This window comes from Haliotis rufescens, unplaced genomic scaffold (assembly GCF_023055435.1).
Source record: "Haliotis rufescens isolate VD_foot unplaced genomic scaffold, xgHalRufe1.0.p SCAF_6, whole genome shotgun sequence".
Classification (NCBI taxonomy): Eukaryota; Metazoa; Mollusca; class Gastropoda; order Lepetellida; family Haliotidae; genus Haliotis; species Haliotis rufescens.
The window spans coordinates 11,480,662-11,504,528 of NW_025964334.1; the positions used below are offsets into that span (position 1 = coordinate 11,480,662).

Below are 23,867 nucleotides of genomic sequence, written 5' to 3' on the forward strand. Positions count from 1 at the left end.
CTACATGCCAAAATCACTGCAGTGTAATACAACACATATAATGGTCCAGTGTCTGTCACCCCAAATCCCCATGTGGACTTGTCTTACAACAAAGCCAAGTGTTTAAACGTTCGCCCGTCCCAGAAAAGGCCAGGGTTTGATTCTCAAAGTTGGATCTGTGAGGCCATTTTTGGAGCACCATACACACACCACGCACCACGCACCATGCACCACTCAACAATCATCCCTGATTGCTGGAATATTGCTATACGTGCGAAACACCATGTTAACTCACTCGCTTATATATGCAGAGTACTGTTAACTATCAGGTGGTCGTCATAACACCTACGATCGCATGATAATGGTAGCCGATAATTAGGCACTACATAAAATGAGCTCGTGTTAACCTTTAAAGGACTCTTATCCATTCGAATGGGGGGTGTCATGTCCATATTACTACTCTTCATTAATCAATATCGCCAATATCACAATAATATTGATTCAGCGTTTGACCACTATAAATACTCTGGTTCACACTATCCTTTTCATGAGTCTGTGATAGCAGAAAAGCATTCTGCAGCATCACCAATGCAGTTCGACAGAAAGTAAAGCAACGATATAATTTCCTGCAGGCAGTGTAAAATCATCTGAATGTGATCACGTACACAAGTACTAAAAATGTCTTTAAGGCCTCTGATGCATGCTTCACATTTTAATAAATTGAATCACAACCGAATGCCATTTCTTCCCCGCCCAACCCGTTTGATAGTACGCAGCAATCCCTCAGACCTTTAGTAAGTTTCGGACTTGAAACGCAATAATAATGACACTATTTACATACAGGTTTACGTCCTGGTTGACTCAAACACAGGCACGGGGTTATAAACCTCCAGTTAGTTTGCATAACCAACCCCCAGGGCACGTACACATGTTACATGATGTTTTGGACGGCACAATGTAATCCAAACGCCACGCGGTGAGGGTATTCATACACGAATTCCTGTCACATGAAATGAAACAGCATTGGCGCAATAAGACCTCCCGTCGTCACTCCCTAACGATAACTGTTTACAACTTTTGTTGTGGCAAACTGTGCTCGTGCAGTTATTTCTTTTAGTTTTCTGTATTATACCTATCTTATTTACAGTTACGTTTGTATGGTTGATTTTCACATCTAAGAGAAATTATTGTATGACAAAATAGGCATGAAAATTCTATCAATCTATCTATCTATCTATCTATCTATCTATCTATCTATCTATCTATCTATACACACGTACGCGCAATACAAATCATATATCTTACTATACTCAACAACAAAAGTTCCTGTGACACCAATATTTTAGTGTATTTTTCAAACAAGTAAAGTTTGGTTTTCAATATTGTAGTACATGCATGGAATCAAGTAAAAAGAACGCAACTGCTACAGAAAAGCATGCATTCCATGCAAAAGTTGACGTTTATGCAAGCCCCATGCATTTCACTACCCAAGAATGGGTATAAAAACATGTGCGTTAACGGGATTCCATATGCATTGTTTAGCATCGTGCTGACAACAACCACTCAGATAAACACCGCGACGAGATCATCGGCCCTGTTGTTCTACCGTTTTTGCGTCGTCATGGCCCAGGTATTACCTTTCAAAATGACAACGCCCGACCTCATATTGCTCGACTTGTTCAGGAACTCTTCAACAAAACAACGTGAATGTCATCCCCTTGCCGGCTCGCTCCCCTTATCTCTCACCAATCGAGCACATGTGGGATGAGATGGATCGGCGTCTTCGACGCCAACCACGTGTTCCACAGACACTCCAGGAACTTCGAAACATGCTCCAGCAGATATGGAAAGATATCCCAGAGGACTTTGTGCGACGCCTGGTCCATTCCATGAGAGGAAGATGTGTTGCTTGCATCGCAACCAGAGGTGGACACACATGCTATTGATTTGTAAATTGGCATTTTCATGTTTTTTTATGAAATCACGCATTTTCTGAAGTCAGTATAACTTTGCATTAAATCCTATTCAATGTCACAGGAACTTTTGTTTTGCATATATGGGAATTATGTCAGCTGTCCTTTATCGTGTTACGTCTTCATCTGTTTTTCCAATGAAAATAGCAATGCCAATATGCCATGTTGTTCTTCAGGTGCAGAATTGACTTGCCTTTGCATATGTTTGTGACAGGTTATTTTTTCACGAACACCACGTGTAGTATCAGGACGTTTTGACAGTGATTCATAAACTCATGATCACGATATAGTTGGAATCGTACAATCACTTTCTTAAGATTTGTTTGTTTATTTGTTAACGCCGCACAATATTCCAGCTATATGACCGCGGTCTGTAAATAATCCAGTGATTGACGTCATGAGCATCGATCCACGAGTGAGTGATTTAGGTGTAACGCCGCATTGAACAGTATTCCAGTTATATCACGGCGTGTCAGCTGTGTAATGTGGGAGGAAAGCTCGAAGTGATGCAGGTCTCGGACGTTGACCACTTCGGTGAAACCCACGAGCACGGATATGGTACGGACAAACCTAGAAACATAATCGGGGGGAAAAGGGATTCTAACCCACAATCATAGGTTTCTAGCCTGCCCAAGAAACGCAACTCTGCAACGCGAATCGCGGCGCCTTTGACGACTGGGCCACCCGTGCCCCCTGCTTCACCACGACGTGACCTGTGCAATTTGTCAGATCTCGACGGAGAGACTTATCGATAGGAGTAAATCAGATCTGATTTGATTAGATTGGAGACATATCAAACTTTGTCAGCCAACTGTAGTCCACAGGGTACTACCTTGCCCATGCTGAAAAAGCAGTAAAGTAAAAATAAGAAACACTAACCACGGCAGACCATTTATATAAGAAACCTTTATGTATTTTCCTTCTTGTGGCATGTGGAAAACATTGACTTAAAACCGTGTGGATGCATTTCCCTTTTGGGTCGGCAGATCATATAGCATGTAACATTCGACACAATATAAATATAAGCAATTGTTAATAATTTTGAAATACATTGACGATGTTGAGTTGCACCAGATTATATAATTGATGTAAGTAAAAAGTAAAAAATACTCTATTCGTTATTAGACATGCTCAGAAGAATCAATGACAGAATATTTCTGCAGTTTCCGATGTTCATTAAAAACAGAACACTTGTTGAAAGTCACTTGACGAATATGATATATCGAGCATTATCCCTGGAAAATATATAACTACAGACGAATGTGACTTAGTAGTTTTCATCTACTCCATTCACGGCTTAGTCTAAGAAGGTGCATACATGCATAAGTTATAACCTTAAAGAACATATACATGCATAAGCTATTACCTTAAAGAACATATACATGAATAAGGTATAACCTGAAAGAACATATACATGCATAAGGTATAACCTTAAAGAACATACATGTATACATGCATAAGGTATAACCTTAAAGAACATATACATGCATAAGGTATAACCTTAAAAGAGCATATACAGGTTTAAGGTATAACCTTAAGAGAAGATATGCAGATATAAGGTGAAAACTTTAAAGAACATATACAGGTATAAGGTGTAACCTCAAAAGAACATATTTGTAATAACAAAACACAATTATTGCACATTTTGAGAGACATTTTCTCTCTAGCATAGTAACCTACATCTAACCCTAAATGACATCATCACACCTTTATGCAGAATGATTATACCCTGAGAAAATGGTTAACACTTTCGTGTAAAATAGACGTAAAACTATATATCGACAAACATCACGAACTGACAATTTTTTTTCTTGTTAAGGGTTAAATCACTTGAGGTCAGCGAGCATTGAAGAAACAGTGAGGTTGTTTCCCCAAAAACATTTATATTACCATTCAAAGTTTCCTACACTACCGTCAGTATATACACTCTTGACTATGGGGTAGCCTATTGGTTCAAACGTTTGCCCCTCACGCCTCAACCCTGAGTACACGGAAACAATGTATGAAGCTTCTCTCTGATGACCCATTCACGATGCACCTAGTACTCCCTTAAGGGTATGTCGATGATTGCGACTAGTTCTTCCTGGCTTTGGAAAACATCCGGGTTTCTTGGTTCCCACAGTTTTAGATCCAAACTTATACTACTAATTGTTGTGTCGTGATCAACATCTGACCCTACTTCTGAAGGCTCCGTTTCTGAGGGTTCAGATGGTGGTTCATTGTCTTCAACACTTGATCTGAAACATTGGTGAAGAGTCATAAAACCAAGAAAATCCAATGTGGCGGGACTGAACCGAACCGAACCGATTCAAACATTCCATATAATAAAGCTATTTCAAAATAATAGTGTCATCAGCATGGTCCAATAAGCACAACAGTAAACACATTAGGACTAGTTATATTAGAGGGAATCACGTGTCTCTATATGTGTATGTTTCCGACAATCATGTCGAAAACCTGTATATGTATGCACGCAAACCAATCATAACACCTTACTATAAGGGTAACGTTTTTTTCAGGGCATTATCATTTGCAGAAGCCCTAGGTCTTCCATCAACTGCCCTCCTTCGTCGGGCAGTTGAAAAGACCGAGGGCTTCTGCAAATGATAATGCCCTAAAAAAAACAGGGTTACCGTTATTATAGCTAAAATGGATGGAATTTGTTATCAAATAAAAAGAAACAACAACATAGGTTTTGAAACATTTACTGCAATCAACACGAATGTCACTGGCCACATTTTACAAATATGGAAACGTCATAGAACAAACCAGATGACGTCACTATAATACGTGACGTCATTTTCTCTACCCTATGACGTCACCTAACAACGGGCTTGATAATGGCCCGTCGTCAAGCAATTTGAGGGCATTATCAAATTACAGTGGCCCGCTCATTTCTGATAACGTGCGGGCGCTTTACTGATAATTCTATCCATTTTAGCTATAATACTACTTAAAAGGAAAATGAATGTAGAAGAAATGCACCATGTCGTTTCCATTAGCTCATGAAGAGTCTTGATCACAACTCTTGACCCACAACCACACCATGAACAGAAAGGTCCATGGTCCGGACTCTTATTTATGTTAATCTCGCCATTAACGTCAATAAAAACGTAAATTTGCCTTTTCATACTGTGTACTCTGATCACACGATTATCGTATTGCCAAACTATCGATATCTTTCAAATGAATTAAGAGTTGTGCTCAAAGACATATAAGTAGGATTTAGTGTCCCTTGTTCACATTCTGTGCTGGGAATGCTCATTGACACGCTACACGTGAAGAGCCTGGATAGAATAGGTCTTCAGCAACCCATACTTGCCGTAAAAGGCGGCTATGCTTGGCGTATGAGGCGACTAACGGGATCGGGTGGACAGGCTCGCTGTCTTGGTTTATGCATGTCATCGTATCCAAATTGCGTGCTCATGATGTCAATCACAGGATTCTCTGGTCCAGATTCGTTTTTTTATAGACCGCCATCATAAAGCTCGAATATTGCTGAGTGCGGCGTTAAACAACAAACAAAGAAACATTGACACACTGACAAAAACACCTTGAGCTTACTTTTTCTTGCGAATATAGATTGCAGATGCCATGACTACTATAGCAACGACCAGCAGTGCAGCCAGAGAACCACTTATCCCGATCAGGAGATAACTCACCGTTGTGGGGATAACTGAAATCATATTTATCAAAATGAAACTTCTGTCAAAGGAAGAATATGACATAATGAAGAGCAGGTACAGCAATAGCGACATACGGCAGCTGGAAGACACTTCCAGTACACACTGAAGAACACGCTCTGATGTTCGTGTGAAAATTAACGTTTGTGTGCGTGAGTGCGTCAGCTTTGTTTCATGCCGGTTTGCCCAATGTCTCAGTCGGAGGAAGCCCCAAGAGCACGGGTATGGTCATGGCTGACAAATCTAGAAACATAATCGGGGCGAACTGGGATTCGAACCCACAATCAAAGGTTTCTGGCGTGCCCAAGGGACGCAACTCTGCACAGCGAATCGCGGCGCCTTGGACGACGACTGGGCCATCCGTGCCCCCAGCTGACACTGTAAACCTGAATCTAGAAATGAATCAATCGTAATTGCACATAATCCCCATGAAACATGTGACATTAGTGACCCCTGGTGTCATCAGTGACTTTCCGTGATCCATTCATATAATTATGACTATTGTGCCCGGTGGAGTCGAGCCTGGCTGTTCTGTGGCTTTGCCGTTGTGTGGTCAATACTCACCTGGGTCTTCGCAATCAACTCCACCACATGTTCCGATCTTTGTCTCCAAGAGTGGATCTGTACAGTTCCGCCCACCATAGGCAGGTTCAGGATCTGAGCAGTTTCTTTTCCGCACGAGATGTTTCGTTGTTACTGGTCCGCAAGTGGCAGGACATGGATTGTCTATCCACGTTGACCACAAGCCGGGTCGTCCATGCACTAAAACGTAACATTGTGTCTGAACCAACGACTCACTTACAAGGCAGACAGAAAATAGATATGAAGTAATGTGTATGTGTGGTTTGTAGGTATCATTCAGTAGATGATCTCCGGAAACCCCATGGCATAATTTCAGCATCTTTTTTACAATTTCAAGAGCAATTCTTAAACCAAAAACTGTTTTTTGGGCGCTGTAAATAGAAAAGGTTTTCCGGAATTTCCTGAGGGGTCTCTTTCTACACGTACATGTACCAACATCCTGAGACAGACAAATAGTTACTCTGGATAATATGGCGCCGTTGTACCTTGTATGACATCATATGCTCCTATGATAACTGCGCTCCTGAGTTTATTACATTCAATCGAATACCACGTTTTGAGACTTTGAAAAATAATATTTGTCGAGAAATCCATGTGGTCCGAAGCTTTAAGACATTATACAGGCCTTGAGTCCAATTTAACACGTTTTAAATAGTCAGATTGTGAAATATGCTTAACGGAAACGTAATCTCCACTGAAAAAAGAGTGTTTGACATATACAATATTCAGCAAAGTTGGTCGAATGACAAATCCACTTCGTCTTAATGTATGTACTATAAGCATTATAGGCCGCTTCAAAATGTTGAGTTGTATTAACCTTCTGACATTATGACATATTTAACGTACTTAGATTTAAGGAAGATACTTTATGGAGCAACACGACGTTTCGGAGTATATGCTTACTCCTTCGTCAGGTGAATGAATGCTATGAGCCAGAGTGAGTGAGTGAGTTGGGTTTAACGCCGCTTATAACAGTATTCAAGTTATATCAATGCGTCTCAGCCTTATGTGGGAGGAAAGCCCGAAGTGATCTCAGGTCTCAGACGTTTACCACTTCGGTGAAACCCACCCGCAAGGGTATGGTGTTAACAAAACTAGAAACATAATCGGGGCGAAAAGGGATTCGAAGCCACAATCATAGGTTTCTAGCGTGCCCAAGGGACGCAACTCTGCACAGTGTGGGAAGCTGCTTGTACTATTCTGACTAGACTGATGCCGATTTATAGTGCAAGCCCACTGAGATACCATGCGGCAGTTTAACATGAATACCCCATCCAGACACAGTATACTGACTCCGAGCCGACCAGTCCTTGTTTTAGCCCCTTAAATGCCGAGCAACAATAAGTACCATCTTTTAACGGCTTTTGGTATGACGCGGCGGGGGATCGAACCCCGGGTCTACCACAAGACCACGGAAGCGGTCTGACTGAAATAAGCTGACTCTGACTACGTACATAAGTGTTAAGCATATGTTTTGCTTTGTGCACACCACATTAGCACGATTTTGAATAAGGTTTGGTATAACTATTTCGCATAGGTTTAGTCACAAGTTCAACTTAAAAGAAAGCTATTCCTGTCTTATTTTTCCACATACTATAAAACTAAACAAGTGATCATGAACAATAACTCGTTCGAAATAAACAGCGATTAAATGAATTTTCAAATGAATTTTGACATGCAAAATAAACACAGAATAAAGCCATCGTAGTTTTTTTGTAAAACCAGATCCAGACCTTGTAAGAGATACAATCTTTAACAAAAATGGGGTCAATCGCGAACACGTTAGACAACTTTGAAACAGTAGGCTGACATTATTACCTGGACATTCAGCAAACCCAAACATAATCGGGGCGAACCGGGATTCGAACCCACAATCATAGGTTTCTGGCGTGCTCAAGGGACGCAACTCTGCACAGCGAACCGAGGAGCCTGAGACGACTGGGCCACCCGTGCCCCCTTATATATCGGACGGTAAGTTTCGATAACATGGCAAATAGCAAACAATCGTACGATGTGGAACGTTCCTCCTAAATTAAGCGGACGCATCGTTTTACATTGAACTACTCTTTTAGCGGCAAATCTCTCACACGAGGCAAATGCACCAACACACCTTCACATGGTGGAACATCACAAGGTATTATATTGGTTTCCATCAAATGGTCCACACAATCGTCTCCAGCGTGCCTGTGTGAAGGATTGGTACATGTGCTATTTCTACTCTGTGTGGTTGTTGCAGAAACACCGCATGTTCTTGAGCATGGAAATATCGACCAGGACGACCACGTTGACACAATCCCATTAACTGTGATAAAATAACAATTTCAATTTGTCTGAAATATACAGGTGTGGCACGTTGTTCTTTTATCCAAAAACAAGTGCCACTTGAGGACGTAAGGAACCCATCTGTTCGTTCTCCAAACACCCCCCTGTCCATTCTGCGAGTTTAACACTCACTTTAGGAGTATGCCTTTTGATCACAGCAGACTGCTTCTAACACTGTTGTTGAAAACAGAGCGGAATTTGCTTTATTTTAGTTGATGGAAGCATGGACGTGCTTAGAATAATATTGACATACGTTTTGTCAAAGGATAGGATTCTACCGTATACAAAAATGCGTATTTCCATTTACGCAATGGTTTTAATAACCTGGGCATTCAGGAAGACCACATCCAATCGGCTGAGTCGCTGACAGTTCTGCCTTACAGCTGATATAATTGGACGGCATAATACAAGTTCTTTTTCGTAACAACTTCCCCTCTTAGTCTGCACCACATGCGGCTGTACATGACCACGCTGACCAATTGGTAACATTATCATCCCCTGAACATTCAAATACATAGTATTTCTTAAGATGTTTCAGAAATAACACCTATGCTAGATTGATGCGCCCATGTATATTACAATATGAAGACACAATGCCATTTAGAAAGTGGTCAAATGTAACAAACGTTATGTTTGGGATAACACTTTCTGAGTAAAGTACAGATTCTCGTACTTATTTGGGGAGTCCTGTCCGGGATTCGAACCCACACTGCCAGAGTGAGGCAACTTATCGCCAGCACTCAAAATCAGCGATCTAACCCAACCAGCTACCAAAAATGAGAGTTCGACAACCGGTAGTCTAGATCAAGTACTTTGTGTACCCCTCTGTACGTGATCTAGACTAACAGTTGTCGGACATTCATTATTGTGGAGGCTTCGGTGGGTGGGTTTCATTGGGAGGCAGTTTCGAATTTCGCTTTCGCCCAAATACCCATCACATTCTGCCCCGCCATATTGCGAAAGAGTACATTGCCTGTTTCTGGTGACAACCTTCGTGGCGTTGATGACGCAACTCACAAGAAATTTGGGATCATCCATCAACAGGAAAGCAATTTAAACCTTTAGTGTTTCGTAACATCTTCCTCTTCGACCGCATACCATATTTGCTTCAGTTATCCATCCATACCCGAAATGGTATGAACAGTTTGTTGTTTAACGCCGCACTCAGCAATATTCCAGCTATATGGTCGGCGGTCTGTAAATAATCGAGTCTGGACCAGACAATCCAGTGATTGATATCATGAGCAACGATCCACGCAATGGGGATCGATGACATGCATCACCCAAATCAGCGAGCCTGACCACCCGATCCCGTTAGTCGCCTTCCACGACAAGCATAGTCACCTTTTACGGCAGGCATGGGTTGCCGAAGACCTATTCTACCCTGGATCTTCAAGGGTCTAATATATTAGATCTTAAACCATGAGACAACCTTAGGGTACAAAACACTGAACATGTACATACTCGGACATTCCGTGTGGTTACAGTTTCTCGTTTCGGTGTCCGTTAGATGCCCCGAGCAGTTGGCGCTACCAAACTGTGGGACAGGATTGGTGCAGGTCCTGTTCCTTGTCACCTTCATCGTTGCATTACGTCCACAGGTTTCAGGACACTCAGGGTCATCCCATTCTCCCCATTCGGACAGTCCGCTATCAACTACAATTAAAACAGATTCGTAAGTTACATATCCTGATGATTACGACCTAGACTGTGCCTAAACAATGGGTGTCACGTCATGTATTTGTTTGCGAATAATCTAGACGCTATAATACACTGTACACACGTGAGCACACGGTTCGGGCAAGTCCTGCTTGTTAACTATTCATGACATTACGTCAACACGTTACAGGACAATAATGGTCCGAGGGTCACATCACAAAAAAGGGTTGCCCATGTCTTCCCTTTCAGTTAATAAAAAAATGTAAATGTTATGCAAAAAAAATAATGTTGTTATTTATGATTATATTTTTACCTTACGATGTTGCATTAAACGTAGTTATCGTTGAAATACAATACCTCTAAACATAAATATTTACTGTACATACTGTGGTCTTTACTATTATACGGTAGCACCTGCACATACTTAGGCAGGGGTCCAATCCACAAGATGACAACATGTTATCCTGAAGTGAGTCATTACAAAATAATCCACCATACTCCGGTATGGGATTATTGCACCTTCTGAGTCTCAGTGACGTTCCCGTAGCATTCTCCCCACAAATTACATTGCATCGTGGTTTGTCCCACTCGCCCCATTCAGACACGCCACCATGCACTGCGGAAACATAGATACAACAAACAGAGAGTGATGTACATATGCTTTAACTCCTCGGGTGATGATAGTATTCTCCAATTGTCAACCTTAGATTCATCATCCACTCGTAATTGATATATATTTTATTACGTCCTTTGTAATATTGATTTTTGAACGCACAATTGATAACATCTGCGTTGCAAAATGCGCCAAAAGCAACTTATCGCACATAATCTAATCATTAACTTGTATTTACTGTTGAATAGTCCACAAATCATTTTGACCGATTGGAAAAAGCACCATTTGAAAAGATTATGAGGCTTATGCAATGAAATAATACCATATTTCTCACAATAGGCATTATTATTATTTGAAATATTTCGGTATGAAGTGCAGTACGAAACCATGCAAACACTGAAAATATAATAGCTTACCTTTGCATGGTGATATATCCTTGCAAATCCCACTTTTTTCTTGAGAATTTGGCCCTTGACACGGAAGCCCGCCACGCAAAGGTTCATTACATGTCCTGGTTCGTCTCAGTCTAGATGCAACGTTGATTCCACAAGTCTCAGGACATGATTCTTCTACCCAGGCACCCCAACTTTCGTAACTTCCATTAACTGCATCTACAGTTTTTAAAGGAATGTAAGTCGAAAGATATATTCGAACAAGTACTTTGTAATTATACACCTGTAGTCACCTAACTTGTGGAACATTAGTCTATTAACCGAAGCGAGCAGTTTTAATAGATATAGGTATTAGTTTGCTGTATTAAGAGTCAACGTGTTAATATAAATATAGGCGTTTAATGATACATCTACCCACACATAATATATCATTCTATGCCATCGTATGCCTAATGTGTGGATCGGCGCTCATGATGTCAATCATTGGATTGTTTGGTCTACAGTCGATTATTTAGCCGTCATATAGCTGAAATATTGCGCAGAGTGGCGTTAAACGACAAACAAAGCTTATGTATGAACAAATCGACAATTATGCTTAAATAGATACATTACCTGGGCATCGGGCTATTCCTTCACACAGTCCGTTCTTTATTTCAGAATCGTGATCGGCACATGATCCACCATTCATTGGTGGAGGTTTGTCACAGCTCCTGTTTCTTCTAAGTTCAAGCTGAACCATAACTCCACATGTACTTGGGCATATACCTTCCCATTCGCTCCATTCGCTGTAGTTACCATTAATAACCTCACCTATTTAAAATCAAACCAACTTTTAGTTGCTTTAAAACTTAAGTGCTTCATGACTATTTGAAACTGATTCATAAACGCAAGCTCGTGCACGTGATGTGGAGGGTATCGTCCAATCAACTCTACTTTTGGCAGAGATTTATTGTGGATATGGGAAGGGTTTTGCCGCTTTTAATGCTGAAGTTAATATAAATAGTGTGACAGTGTGTTCAATTGTGTGCAGTACTATGAGATCAAATTTCGGATAGGTCTTCTAAGGGACCCATCATTTGAGAAGTGCGGGTAGATGACTTTTTCAGGTACAGTTGCAAAAGCAGATTTTTTAAACTTAAAACTATGAGCCTAAATATCTTTCCACACAAAACCCACTCAAATGCCCATCCATGACATTAGCTATTTTCCTTTTTTAAAGTGGTTAAACGCCTAAGAACCCCCTTCACTTGCGGGTCTACGTCAGCTGCAACTCCTTTATATGACGAAGCTACTGTTTAAAACAGCGTCAATTAAATCTGCTCATTCACTTGTGAATACATTATCCATTGGAAGAAAGTGATATAAATTGACAAATTACATGTCCAATATGATTTAACATGCTCACAAACATGTTTTAAGGTAAGTAAATAAGGAAGTCGTACAAATATTAAATGAAAAGATATTAATCGTGACATAATAATGCAGTCAATCATTAATGTCATCCCCCATCAAAATTAAATCACAAAGTTGGAAAATAAAAAAATCAGCGCCGTTTTGTAAATACTAAATTCACATTACGATCTACAAGGAGGAGATACATGGGGGATTATTCTCTGACGCTGTGCAGGAGAGTGGTCCCTGATCCTCATAAACGTCATGTCTATTCCAGAGTGTTTCATTAAAATATTAATACAATTGGTTACGTTCGCTTTAGGTGTTCGTCCAACATTGCAAATGTTGCTGTTCCTACAAGTCGAGATATAACTTTGAATACGGTGATATCAAACTGAACTCTCTCACTTTGATCGATAATATTGTAAGGACTGTTTCACATGCTCGGAAGTATGTATTTGCTAAAAGTCTCGCATGAACAGCTACATACTGCCGCGTTACACATCTCTCACCGCATGACGTCAGATTGCAGGGTATCCTACGAGAATCCTGCAACTTATTGCCTTGTTGTTCACATGTCATTCCACTGCCCTCTGGTAATGGGTCATCGCAGAGCCTCTGTCTTATCGAGATGCCTGTGACATTGTTCCCACATGTTTGATCACACTGAACCCCAGACCATGCCAGCCATTCAGAAACACCGCCATTCACATCTGAAAAAAACAGTGTCGTTACGTTCAGTTTTCTCTCCCATTATAACGATTTAGAATCATAGGCTCAATCATTCACCAAAACAGACACCACAGAGAGCTATCGTTATCACATATTTTGATAAATGATCCTTTTGATGAAACTGAATCTGCAACGCTGCTGAGACCTGGTTTGAAAACCAACTTGCATTTACATCCAGAGGTGTACACCTTATAAAACAAGGGACAAAACAGCAAATCAGCTGTTTATATCTTGCAACGACAACATCGTTGAAGGCTCATCTTAAGACATATTCAATACAGGTAATATAATCTTAATATTATGTCATCATAGCTAGTGTGGTGACCTACCTTTGGTTATTGGTGATCTATAGCCCTTCTTTATTGTGTACTGTTATCAATTGTTATGAATTTTATTATGATATGCTAGTTTTAAAATCTGCATCTGTGATAGTCTAGTGTTTTTGCTGTCCTTTGTCGACAGATTGTAATGTCTATATTTCTGTATTATTAATGTACAACTTGATTTAGTCACGATATGGCTGAAATATTGGCGATGTGACTATAAATCTTAACTCACTCACTCATCATAGCTGAGACACAGCACCTTAAACGCCTTTAATGTTGCAAGACATGTCAGCTGTGGCAACAAAATGAAGCTGAACATGATAACAGATCGAACTCTGGAATTCGCCCTGAATATAAACATTTGCGAGTGATGCAGCCGCACTATGAGTGTGTTATATCGCAATACACATCCTACAGTTTATTTTTGGCGATTTTTGTACGATGTCGACGCAATGTCAAAACCATATTTCTTTTACGTTGCAGCTCTTTAAATTTTTTTAAATCGATGACTGTATTTTTTTGTTACAACTGAACACAATCTAATTTGTGAGGGCGGTCGGGTAGCCTAGTGGTGAAAGCGTTCGCTCGTCACGCCGAAGACCCGGGTTCGATTCCCGACAGGGGTACAATGTGTGAAGACCATTTGTGGTGTCCCACGCCGTGATATTGCTGGAATATTGCTAAAAGCGGCGTAAAACCATACTCAATCACTTACTCACTCTAATTTGTGAAAGCCAGTATGAACCAAATTTGTTTTAGTGGGAGGTTAGGCACCCTACCACAGTTCAGTGGATTTGCCTCCCTTACACCAGTGTGTTGGTAATCGTAAACCGATCACGTGACGCACGTGACTGCATCAAGCCTCTTTCTGCGTACACCAGCAAGCAGCCAAACGCGAATTTCATAGACAACATATTATTTATCCCTTCCCTCCCAGCCCAATTTTGCTTTCTTTGTCAATTGGTTTACGTGTTAATATTGTAATATAAACATGTTTTTCATCAGCACCAAGTTTGGTAAATCAATACTTCTTGCATCATACTTCTCGCATAATGAGTATGCATATCTGTTCATTAGCAATATAAATCAATGATTCACTGAATGCATAAGGATGTGTTTAGTGCTCTAATTTTCTTCGTGTTTCAGTGATCCCACCAGAATACTATATAACTTGGTGCAGCAATAGTTGGCGGAGGTCGTTGCAGGCAACTCATATTTTCTCATTAACACTCATTAACTGTAAGTAAGTTCAGCCTCAACATGCTAACTGCACCTCATGATGTGTACCCAAACCACAGAGGATGACAGTGTATGTAATGACACAGGATGGACTGCAGCTCATGCCTCACGTTGTGTTTAGCCACGGAGGATGAACTGAACTGTCATCTCTATTCCGGGCCATTTGGTCATGTGTATATTCCGGCCCATTTGGTCATGATGTGAATATTCCGGCCCATTTGGTCATGATGTGTATATTCCGGCCCATTTGGTCATGATGTGTATGTTCCGGCCCATTTGGTCATGATTTGGTAGTTACTCCATTGCGTCACGATGTGTACCCATCTAAACCTCGGACGCAAGCAATGTAACTGCATTGCTGTGTACTGTGTAACACTGCTTGTCGCGACTTCCGCCTGTATTGTTATGTAATAAAGCTGCGCCCGCTTTTTGGCCACTGAAGAAGCATCGTGTCATCTTTTGTATTCTTTCATTCACACTTAATCGCAGTTTGAACAAAACGGTGTGCGTTAAACACAGTGTTTTGATTAGTCCACGTCATTTAATGATTCATGCGAGCTGGCTAGATCTATGAAGTAATGTTGGACAATGCAGGCATACCTAGTTGGTCGAACATATTGTTGATTCATTGTTACAAGCATACATGTTTCATGTCAATATAAATGTCAACTTTCTCAGTGTACACATAAATCCCTTACCATTTCACTTCAGTTTGGTTTGGATTTTAGTATTTTGTGTCATCGATAATGTCTTTGACAAATATTTCAACAAATATTTAACATCTCATAATAGACTGACTATATCAATAGAAAGTTATGTAAACAGAGTTTGTCAAAAGAATAAGTTAAAATAGGAAGAGACGTATAAACGAGCATTTTACTGTAGTAAAGCATTTTACTGTAGGTGTCTATCAATGTACATCTTACACCACTTGGGTGTTACAGCTACATCTAAAATATCTTACCTAGCGAATATGACGGCACAATCCAAAGGAGGAAAATCCATGAAAATACTAATTTATCTGCTAATGGCATATTCTCAGCAACCGAACAGCTTCAGCCTCAACATGAACTGCATACACATCGTCTACATTCACGTTACCATATGTGGTAGCTAAAGACGAACCGAACTAAGTAAACTTTGTATCAGTGACAGAAACTAATAACGGAGTGTTGATCTTTATTTGACTGTTACCTAAAGCAAAAGGAAACCTACGACCCGTTAGGGCGTCATTTCAAGAAAGAGAATGTTCACGTTGCCGACGCCCATGAATAGAATATGATAACGCTGAAGTAATATCTCAGGTGCGTGTTAAAACATCTGTTTGTGCGACCATGAATTATTTCCATACAGTCATGGACAGGCATTTGAATGGGGTTTGCGTGGACTTACAATGTACATGTGCGCTGTGTGTATTGTGAAGCATAACAGAACCAATGCTGATCTCTTCACTGACTCATACACAAGAGAAAGAAGATACTCATTTATAAATGTTCAATGCCTTAATGCCCATACATGTATAACAGAGATTATAAATAAATGCTATTTTGTCACCAGCGTACATGCGCACTTCTAATGTGTAACAAATAAAAGTAATTTTTGAATGTCACCTTTCACTGGTATATCCTTTCTCAAGTTACACATAACGCGTGTATAACATTGTTCGGCTCGTCATGCCGCTCTATTCACCACTGGGGGTGGGGTAGTAGTTTAAGGCGTTCGCTCGTCACGTCGAAGACCCGGGTTCAATTCCCGACATGGGTACAATGTCTGAAGCCCATTTCTGGTGTTCCCGGACGTGATATTGCTGGAATATTGCGGAAAGCGGCGTAAAACCATACTCACTCTCTATTTACCACTGCCGTTGGTTGGTTGGTTGGTTGGTTGTTTAACGCCGCAATATTCCAATACAAGAGGTGAAGACAGTCAATAGTATTCAACGCCGTGATACGTTTGGAATATTGTCAGAATCGGCGTAATAATAAGCATTAGCAATCTCCACTAAAATATTGACGATACCAGGTTTTCGCGAAAAGATACGCGTATCCTACCCAACCAAGGCAAGTCAATTGTTCACCTGGAAAAGCATGGCATCACATAGTGCAAGTCATAAAAGGAATTGCATCGGACATCATTTTTGTCATTGAATTGGAAATGTCCTCCACGTGTCTACCATAACACGTTTTGAAAGTTTTACTAAGGCCTTAAATGGTGTAACGCAGACCAAATAACATTTCGGCTCGAGTGTTCTTCAAAAATGTTAAAGTTATGAAATGTAGACAACAAAAGTTGGAGCTGCTGGAAATGTGTTCATATGAAAGGAATGTTAACAATTGTTATGTTGATGTCATCCCTCTTGTTATACAGATTTGATTGTTTATGTGGGTAAATCAGAGAATTGGTAATTGGACCACGATTGAAGGGTAGGAATGCCTGGAACTTCTTTTCACCAACAACTTTTGAAGACATTGTTGGTTCATGTTTTAAGGTAAGGCAATCCTTGAAATCGTTAGGCAATCCTTGAAATCCTTGATAATGAATCGCTAATTGACACTACGACAAACGTCATGATTTCATACCATCGAATTACAATATGCCTGGCATCACCATAATGCGGTACGTAAAATGCAGTTTGTGTGGTGGGAGTCGTTTTCACAGTATGCCCCACGCATGCACGGGCTGAAAGAACAAATTTAGGTTTTAGGCGTTGGCAGAGATGTGGTAGTTCGTCGATCCTCCTTTAAGGGATGGGCGTGAGTGTGTTTTACGCCGGCTCCAGCAACATCGTGGCGGGGGACACTAAAAAAGGGCTAACATCACTATTCGATTCATAAGCACACTTTGGACAAATAGCCGGGATTGTTAGCAGAGATCTCTTATAATTAGGAAACAGGTTTCCTCGCTTTTATGCACACATTGTTCCCATATAAGGGCAATCAAGACCATGCATTCCGCATAGTGTAGGGGACCGTTAAATGCTAGGCTACCCTGACCCCTGAAATATAAAATGTTATTGACAGAAAATAATCTCGATTTTCCAACGAAACAGATTCCATTGAGTATAATAAGGAAATTAGACGTGAAAACGATGGATCACCGGAAAATAAGTGATGACATCAGGTATCGGCTCTGAGAAGACTATTTAAAGTCAAAAGAATGTATCCCATGTACATGTGTTACTGCCTCTGGATGTACAAGCAGTGACATGAGTTTTTCAAATTGCAAGTATGAAATAAACAAGTATTCGATAAATGAGAAAACAATCGAAAAGAATGTATGATTGCACTTCGTTTATCATTTAAATTTCTTTTAGTTACAACGTAAATTCTATTACAAAGTAGACACAATTTATTCTATTATCATTTACTTTAATCATGTTGAATCATTTTCAATCCCTGATCTCTATCTTTCGTCAGTTTACAATAAGGGTTTTTTAAATAGCTTTGAAATCCGTAAATCACAATCGAAACGAAAGTTTAAGAATTTCGAGTGGCGAGTGCCACTGAGAGGCAGACAGGACGAGCTTCTCCTTTTCCCTAACACTAAATATCATCAAATATATTCAGTGAAGCTTCCATATAATTCTTTTCCAACGATTTTGACTTTTACACCAGTGGTATCTCTTTCGACAGACATTCGAGACTGGCGTTGATTTTTTATATGTATGTGACGGCGCACATAACAATATTCCAGCTATAAGGTGGCAGACTGTAAGAAAGCGAGTCTGAATCAGACAATCCACAGTTGTATGGCAGAGGATCGTCACATGCCCTACTCCTCTCTTTTAAGTTTGTGTCCATTGATATTGCCGAGTTCGGCGTTAAACAACAAACAAACCATTCACTCAGCGACATGACCTGTAACATGTATTATCAATTTCGATTCAAAACAATTATCGTCTTTGGTATGTCGCGGCATGGGATCGAACCCGTGACCGTCTGCTTTCCGGGCGGACGCTCTACCACAAACCAACGGAAGCGGTTAGTTTCTCTAAATTCATATATTCGTTTTACTCAAACACGAAACTGGAAATACAAAATGTTTTTGTTGGTTTTTTTCATTTAAACTTCCTTCTATTCATCCACTATGTATGAGTAGAACAGCAGTGAATTTGAACATTTGCAAAGGGATCCCCCGAACTGACCCGTTTTGTCGTTGGCTAGTTAATGTTAGCATTGTCGAGTTTATAATTCTCTTGAGGATACCCGTACCGCCATTGCATTGATTGACATTTTGACTCGGGATTATATTGGTAGACCCATGGTTCATCACCCGTTACTGATCTTTTTTTCAATTTGACGAAATCTTCCTCTTTTAGCACTTTAGCTTAATTTTCTTTGGCAGTGTCAGTGCTTTTTTTCCCTTAAGATCAGAATTTAGAAACTTTGACACCAAACGAGCAGATATCTTATTCATCTGTAAATGTTCATGGATAATAGTTTCAATGGATCAATGACTCAGAGCTGTGACTTCCTCAAGTTCAGCAATGACAAAACGTCTATCCGACAGTATTATGTTTTTATATCTCCTTGTTTGAATTTTCATTGATGGAAGTTGAGGGACGTCAAGGTCATTTTTAAGGCTTATTCTCACAGCCTTAAACAATGCCGCCCAACGTTTAGCAGTGGAATAGCTAGGGCACTTATGACATGCGGTCATGAATTTCTTGGGGAGTACTCGTTCTTTGCCATTTCCGTGTCCATTTGGACTTATATCACTTTCAACTGGCTGTCACTTATATAAACGACCTCAACAGACCTCAACAGACTAAACAATGTACAACAATGAGGGGTTCGCCTTGTTATGGCCCATAGTTGGCAGTTAGTCAGGCTTTGAACTTTTGGCCAGCAATCATATTTCGTATTTCTTATTTTGAAATCTCATCTCTCCAAATATTTGTAGTGTGTCTTATCTCGGCCTATGTGCTATCCGATGGCTTTCGCTTCTATCGATGTGTCACATCTTTCCTATTATCTTCCTGTCACCATCTTCTGTCAGTACTCGCAAGTCGATCCTGACATTTCAAAAAAGATTCATTTCCTGTAATTTTACGCATTTGACAGTAAACATGTTTCGTGGACAAATTATTGTGGTACGTTTTCATGACAATATATTTGTGAATGTATGATAAGGATATATATCTAAAAGTTTAAAAATATTAAATATTATATATATAACGCATACCATTGTAATGTTTTCATTGACGATATTGTCATTATTCGTTTCATATAATGACTTTCAATGGCATGTTCTAAAAGTTTATTTACATGTGATACATTTTTTCGAAAGTAGATTAATATTGTCACAGGCAGCAGATTGACAGCCATAGGTAGGTAACTTCATATTTACATTTATTAATGTAATAATACGAGAGGGTGATCGCAGTGTCAGAAAAGTGAAGCTCCTAAAAACGAAATGTCAAACCCATTTTGAGGCAAAAAGGGGTATATGCATTTGAGATGAGATTAGAATAGCCTGAAATTTATTTCACAAAACTTGATTTTACTTATTCCTATAGAAGTTTGGTTTGTGACAAGGCTTTACTTTACGGGACCCGTGAAGATTCCGGGGTAGAATAGGTCTTCAGCAACCCATGCTTGCCGTAAAAGGTGACTCTGCTTGTCGTAAAAGGCGACTAACGGGATCGGGTGGTCAGGCTCGCTGACTTGGTTGATGCATGTCATCGATCCCAATTGCGTGAATCGATGCTCATGATATCAATCACTGGATTGTCTGGTCCAGACTCGATTATTTACAGACCGCCGTCATATAGCTGGAATATTGCTGAGTGCGGCGTTAAACAACAAATCAACCAACCAACCAACCAACTTTACGGGATGGTTGTCTCCCCACACACATAGATGTTACCTGCGCACTGCTATAAACACAACAACTGCTTAAGAAATGTTCTTTGCACCTTTTCAATACATTCAGTTTATGAGCAATCCCAATATTTTCAACCATAGTGCTAAACAAAAGTATCAAACAAGTCCAAAGACGACTTTATATCTAATTTATGTTTTCGTATTTCAAAACCTTTACAGCTTTGATGTGTTTACCATTTAAAGACCGTTTAACTCCCAGATAATTAAAGAGAATCACAGTTTTAAAGGGTGTGTTTTGGTGTGGTTAACAGGTTTGTTTGTTTGTTGTTTAGCGCCGCACTCAGCAATATTCAAAGCTGTATGACGGAAGTCGGTAAATATTCGAGTCTGGATCAGACAATCCAGTGATGGGCATCGATCCAGAGAATTAACAGGTAAATTTGACTTTCTAAATAAACAACCTTACTTTTTTCAATGTTAATCTTCAACCCCAATGTTTGACAGTAAGTGTGTAGAGTATCCAAACAATCTTGACGCTCACTTGGTGATTTACTAATCATTACCATGCCATCAGCAAATAGTAGTACATAGAGCATTAAATCTTCCATACTAAATCCTCAAGTGTTACCACTAAAATTAACTTCCAAATCTTCAATAAAAATAAAATAAGCAGAGGTGATAATATTTCACCCTTTCTAATCCAGAGTAAAATTCGGGACTACACTTATTAACTATTTCATTTCGTTATACACACAGCGACAAAATGTTAGAAATTTACCAAACGCTTTCTGGTTGTAGACAAATACACAAAGTTATTTCTCGTGTCTTATGATTTTATCAATAAATGGAATGTCAGACATAAATAGCATCAACGGTGCTGCAAACCTTTTTTAAAGCCAAACATTTTTCCAGCCTGACATTTCAAACCGTTGTGAAAACTTTCACATAAGTATTTCACAATGCTATGCATCTATAATTATGGGCACTCCGTGTTTACTTTACTTTATTTCGTAACCTATTAACGGAAGTGTTCTAATGATATAAACATATTTATTTCCGTGAAGAGAAGGGATTGGCAAACAAGCAAATTTTGCTTGTCTGAATGCCTCTCCCAAACATGATACACATACAAATTACAATCTATTGAAAGTGACATACGAAATAGCATACATTATATAATTGACATTTAAGATAAGTATTGTTCTGTAAGTGTTTAATTACTGGATTATCTTTTGTAACTACAGCTACGTTATTATTTCCACCCAGCACAACAAAAACGCAGTATCTATATAGCAAAGCCAACATCTAGACAAAATCTCTAAATTTGCAAGAAGATAGAATAAAACTGTGATCTGATTTCAAAATTTCAAGATTCGTTAAATGTGAATTACCATTTAGAATTGAATTTAATTCGTAGCCTTTTTACGAAATAACACATATTTTGCTTTAATGTACTGTTTAAGGGAAACCAAGAAATGAAGTGCATCTTCGAATTCCGTGTGATAGGTACAACAACATCAAGCGTTCTCATGGAGAGGATGTTCTGTTCGCTCTGTTTCTATACATCTCCGACTTGATGCTATATGTACTTTTCTGTATACTTATGAATACTGCAGAAAGTATGTGAATACCAAACTCACAATAGATATGTGTACCCTACTCACACACACGAGTCCCAAAAAGGGACAGGTCATGATCAGTCGAAATTGCTTAGGCAGAAGGCGACCTCTTAAACACTTAATGCAACAACAACAACTTTTGACAGAATGCAGCAAACTTTCCGGTCATCAAGTCGGAGATGTATAGAAACAAGACAACTAGAAACAGAGCGAACAGAACATCCTCTACTTCACTTGCTTGATAAAGGTGATAAAGGTGTTAGAACCTACAACGAAAGGTGGCTCCTAATTATAATAACGAAGTTGTTCATCCATACATCTTTTCTTTACTTATACTGCTACTTCTAAATGCTTCTCAATGAACATTAGTGCGGTCATGTGTTAGGAGAGTGGGATCAATTGCTTTGTTAAAAGTTCAATGACGGGTGTAACACTTCAGGGTCATGTGACGTATTAGGATTTTTTTTGTAATAATTTAAAATACTTAATTAAGGAAAAAGATTATGAATTAAAATAGTGGACACGGGAAATAGACAGTTCCTGATATAGAGAATATAATACTTTAGTAGGCAAAACTGTCCAATCGACGAACATGAGTAATGAATAAACTATAACACATTTCAAATAAGAAATGAGTGATGTTTTGTTATAAATAGTCCACATGAAATAGGTTGTTCCTCATTGGAAGTGAATGAATTTGGTAAATAGACTTTCTCTTGCCAGAAATAATGTTGTATATAAATGAAAATGGTCGTGGAAAGACGCTGCTTGTCTCCAATACAGTTAGCAGAAAGTGTAATGGGAGCGTTTCTATCGAGTGAAAGGATCTTGCTACACGGCGGTTCCCAAAGTGCGCACTACCAGTGCCGTAGGGGTCAGGTGTCAGGGGCCAAACCCCGAAGGTGTAATGTTAAAGTGGATGCAAATGGTGGTCAACGGAATATCATGTTCATTATGTGTTTATAGCTGATATTAACCTACTTACATATTGTATATGCATCATCTCATATACTCATCTCATCTCTTTATATTATTCTTTACTTTGGCGTTTCTGTTGGTTTTCAGTACTAGTATATAAATATGGATTTCATGATTATCACCCTTGTACTCAAGGAGTTGCTATGTGACTTCATTGTTCTGTGTTGTTATGAGGTCTTGTCCGGGTTAGACGGAGCCTTCAGCAACCCACGCTTATAGTAAGATGCGACAAACGGGATCAGGTTGTCAGGCTCGCTGACTTGATTGTCACATGTCAATGTGTCCCAATTACTTAGGACGATGCTCATGATGTCAAGCACTAGATTGTCTTGTCCAGATTTGATTGTTTATAGACCATGGTCATATAGCTGAAATATTGCGAAGTGCGTTAAACAACAAATAAACGAAATGTCACGCACGGCAATGCTTTATTACTCATGTATAGACAAGAGGTTCCTTGGAACAGACAGCACTCGCCTATAGATAATGAAGTTTATAATTTCACGTTCTTTGTGAGTACTTGTTTAACAGTGGTGCTGACTCTTTCGTGCAC

The 23,867-nt window shown here is 39.6% G+C and overlaps 1 protein-coding gene across 1 annotated transcript; it reads right to left on the reverse strand.

Moving 5' to 3' along the window:
• Positions 1–2,831: 2,831 nt before the first annotated feature.
• LOC124120122 (hemicentin-1-like) lies at positions 2,832–16,029 on the reverse strand. Its single transcript, XM_046482871.2, has 9 exons — positions 15,857–16,029; positions 13,108–13,308; positions 11,816–12,013; positions 11,228–11,422; positions 10,623–10,814; positions 10,004–10,195; positions 6,200–6,397; positions 5,517–5,628; positions 2,832–4,189 (listed from the first exon to the last, which is right to left on the reverse strand). The coding sequence occupies exons 1-9, from the start codon at positions 15,924–15,926 to the stop codon at positions 3,991–3,993; spliced, it is 1,557 nt and encodes a 518-aa protein (XP_046338827.2). The 5' UTR covers positions 15,927–16,029; the 3' UTR covers positions 2,832–3,990.
• Between the last annotated feature and the right edge of the window lie 7,838 nt (positions 16,030–23,867).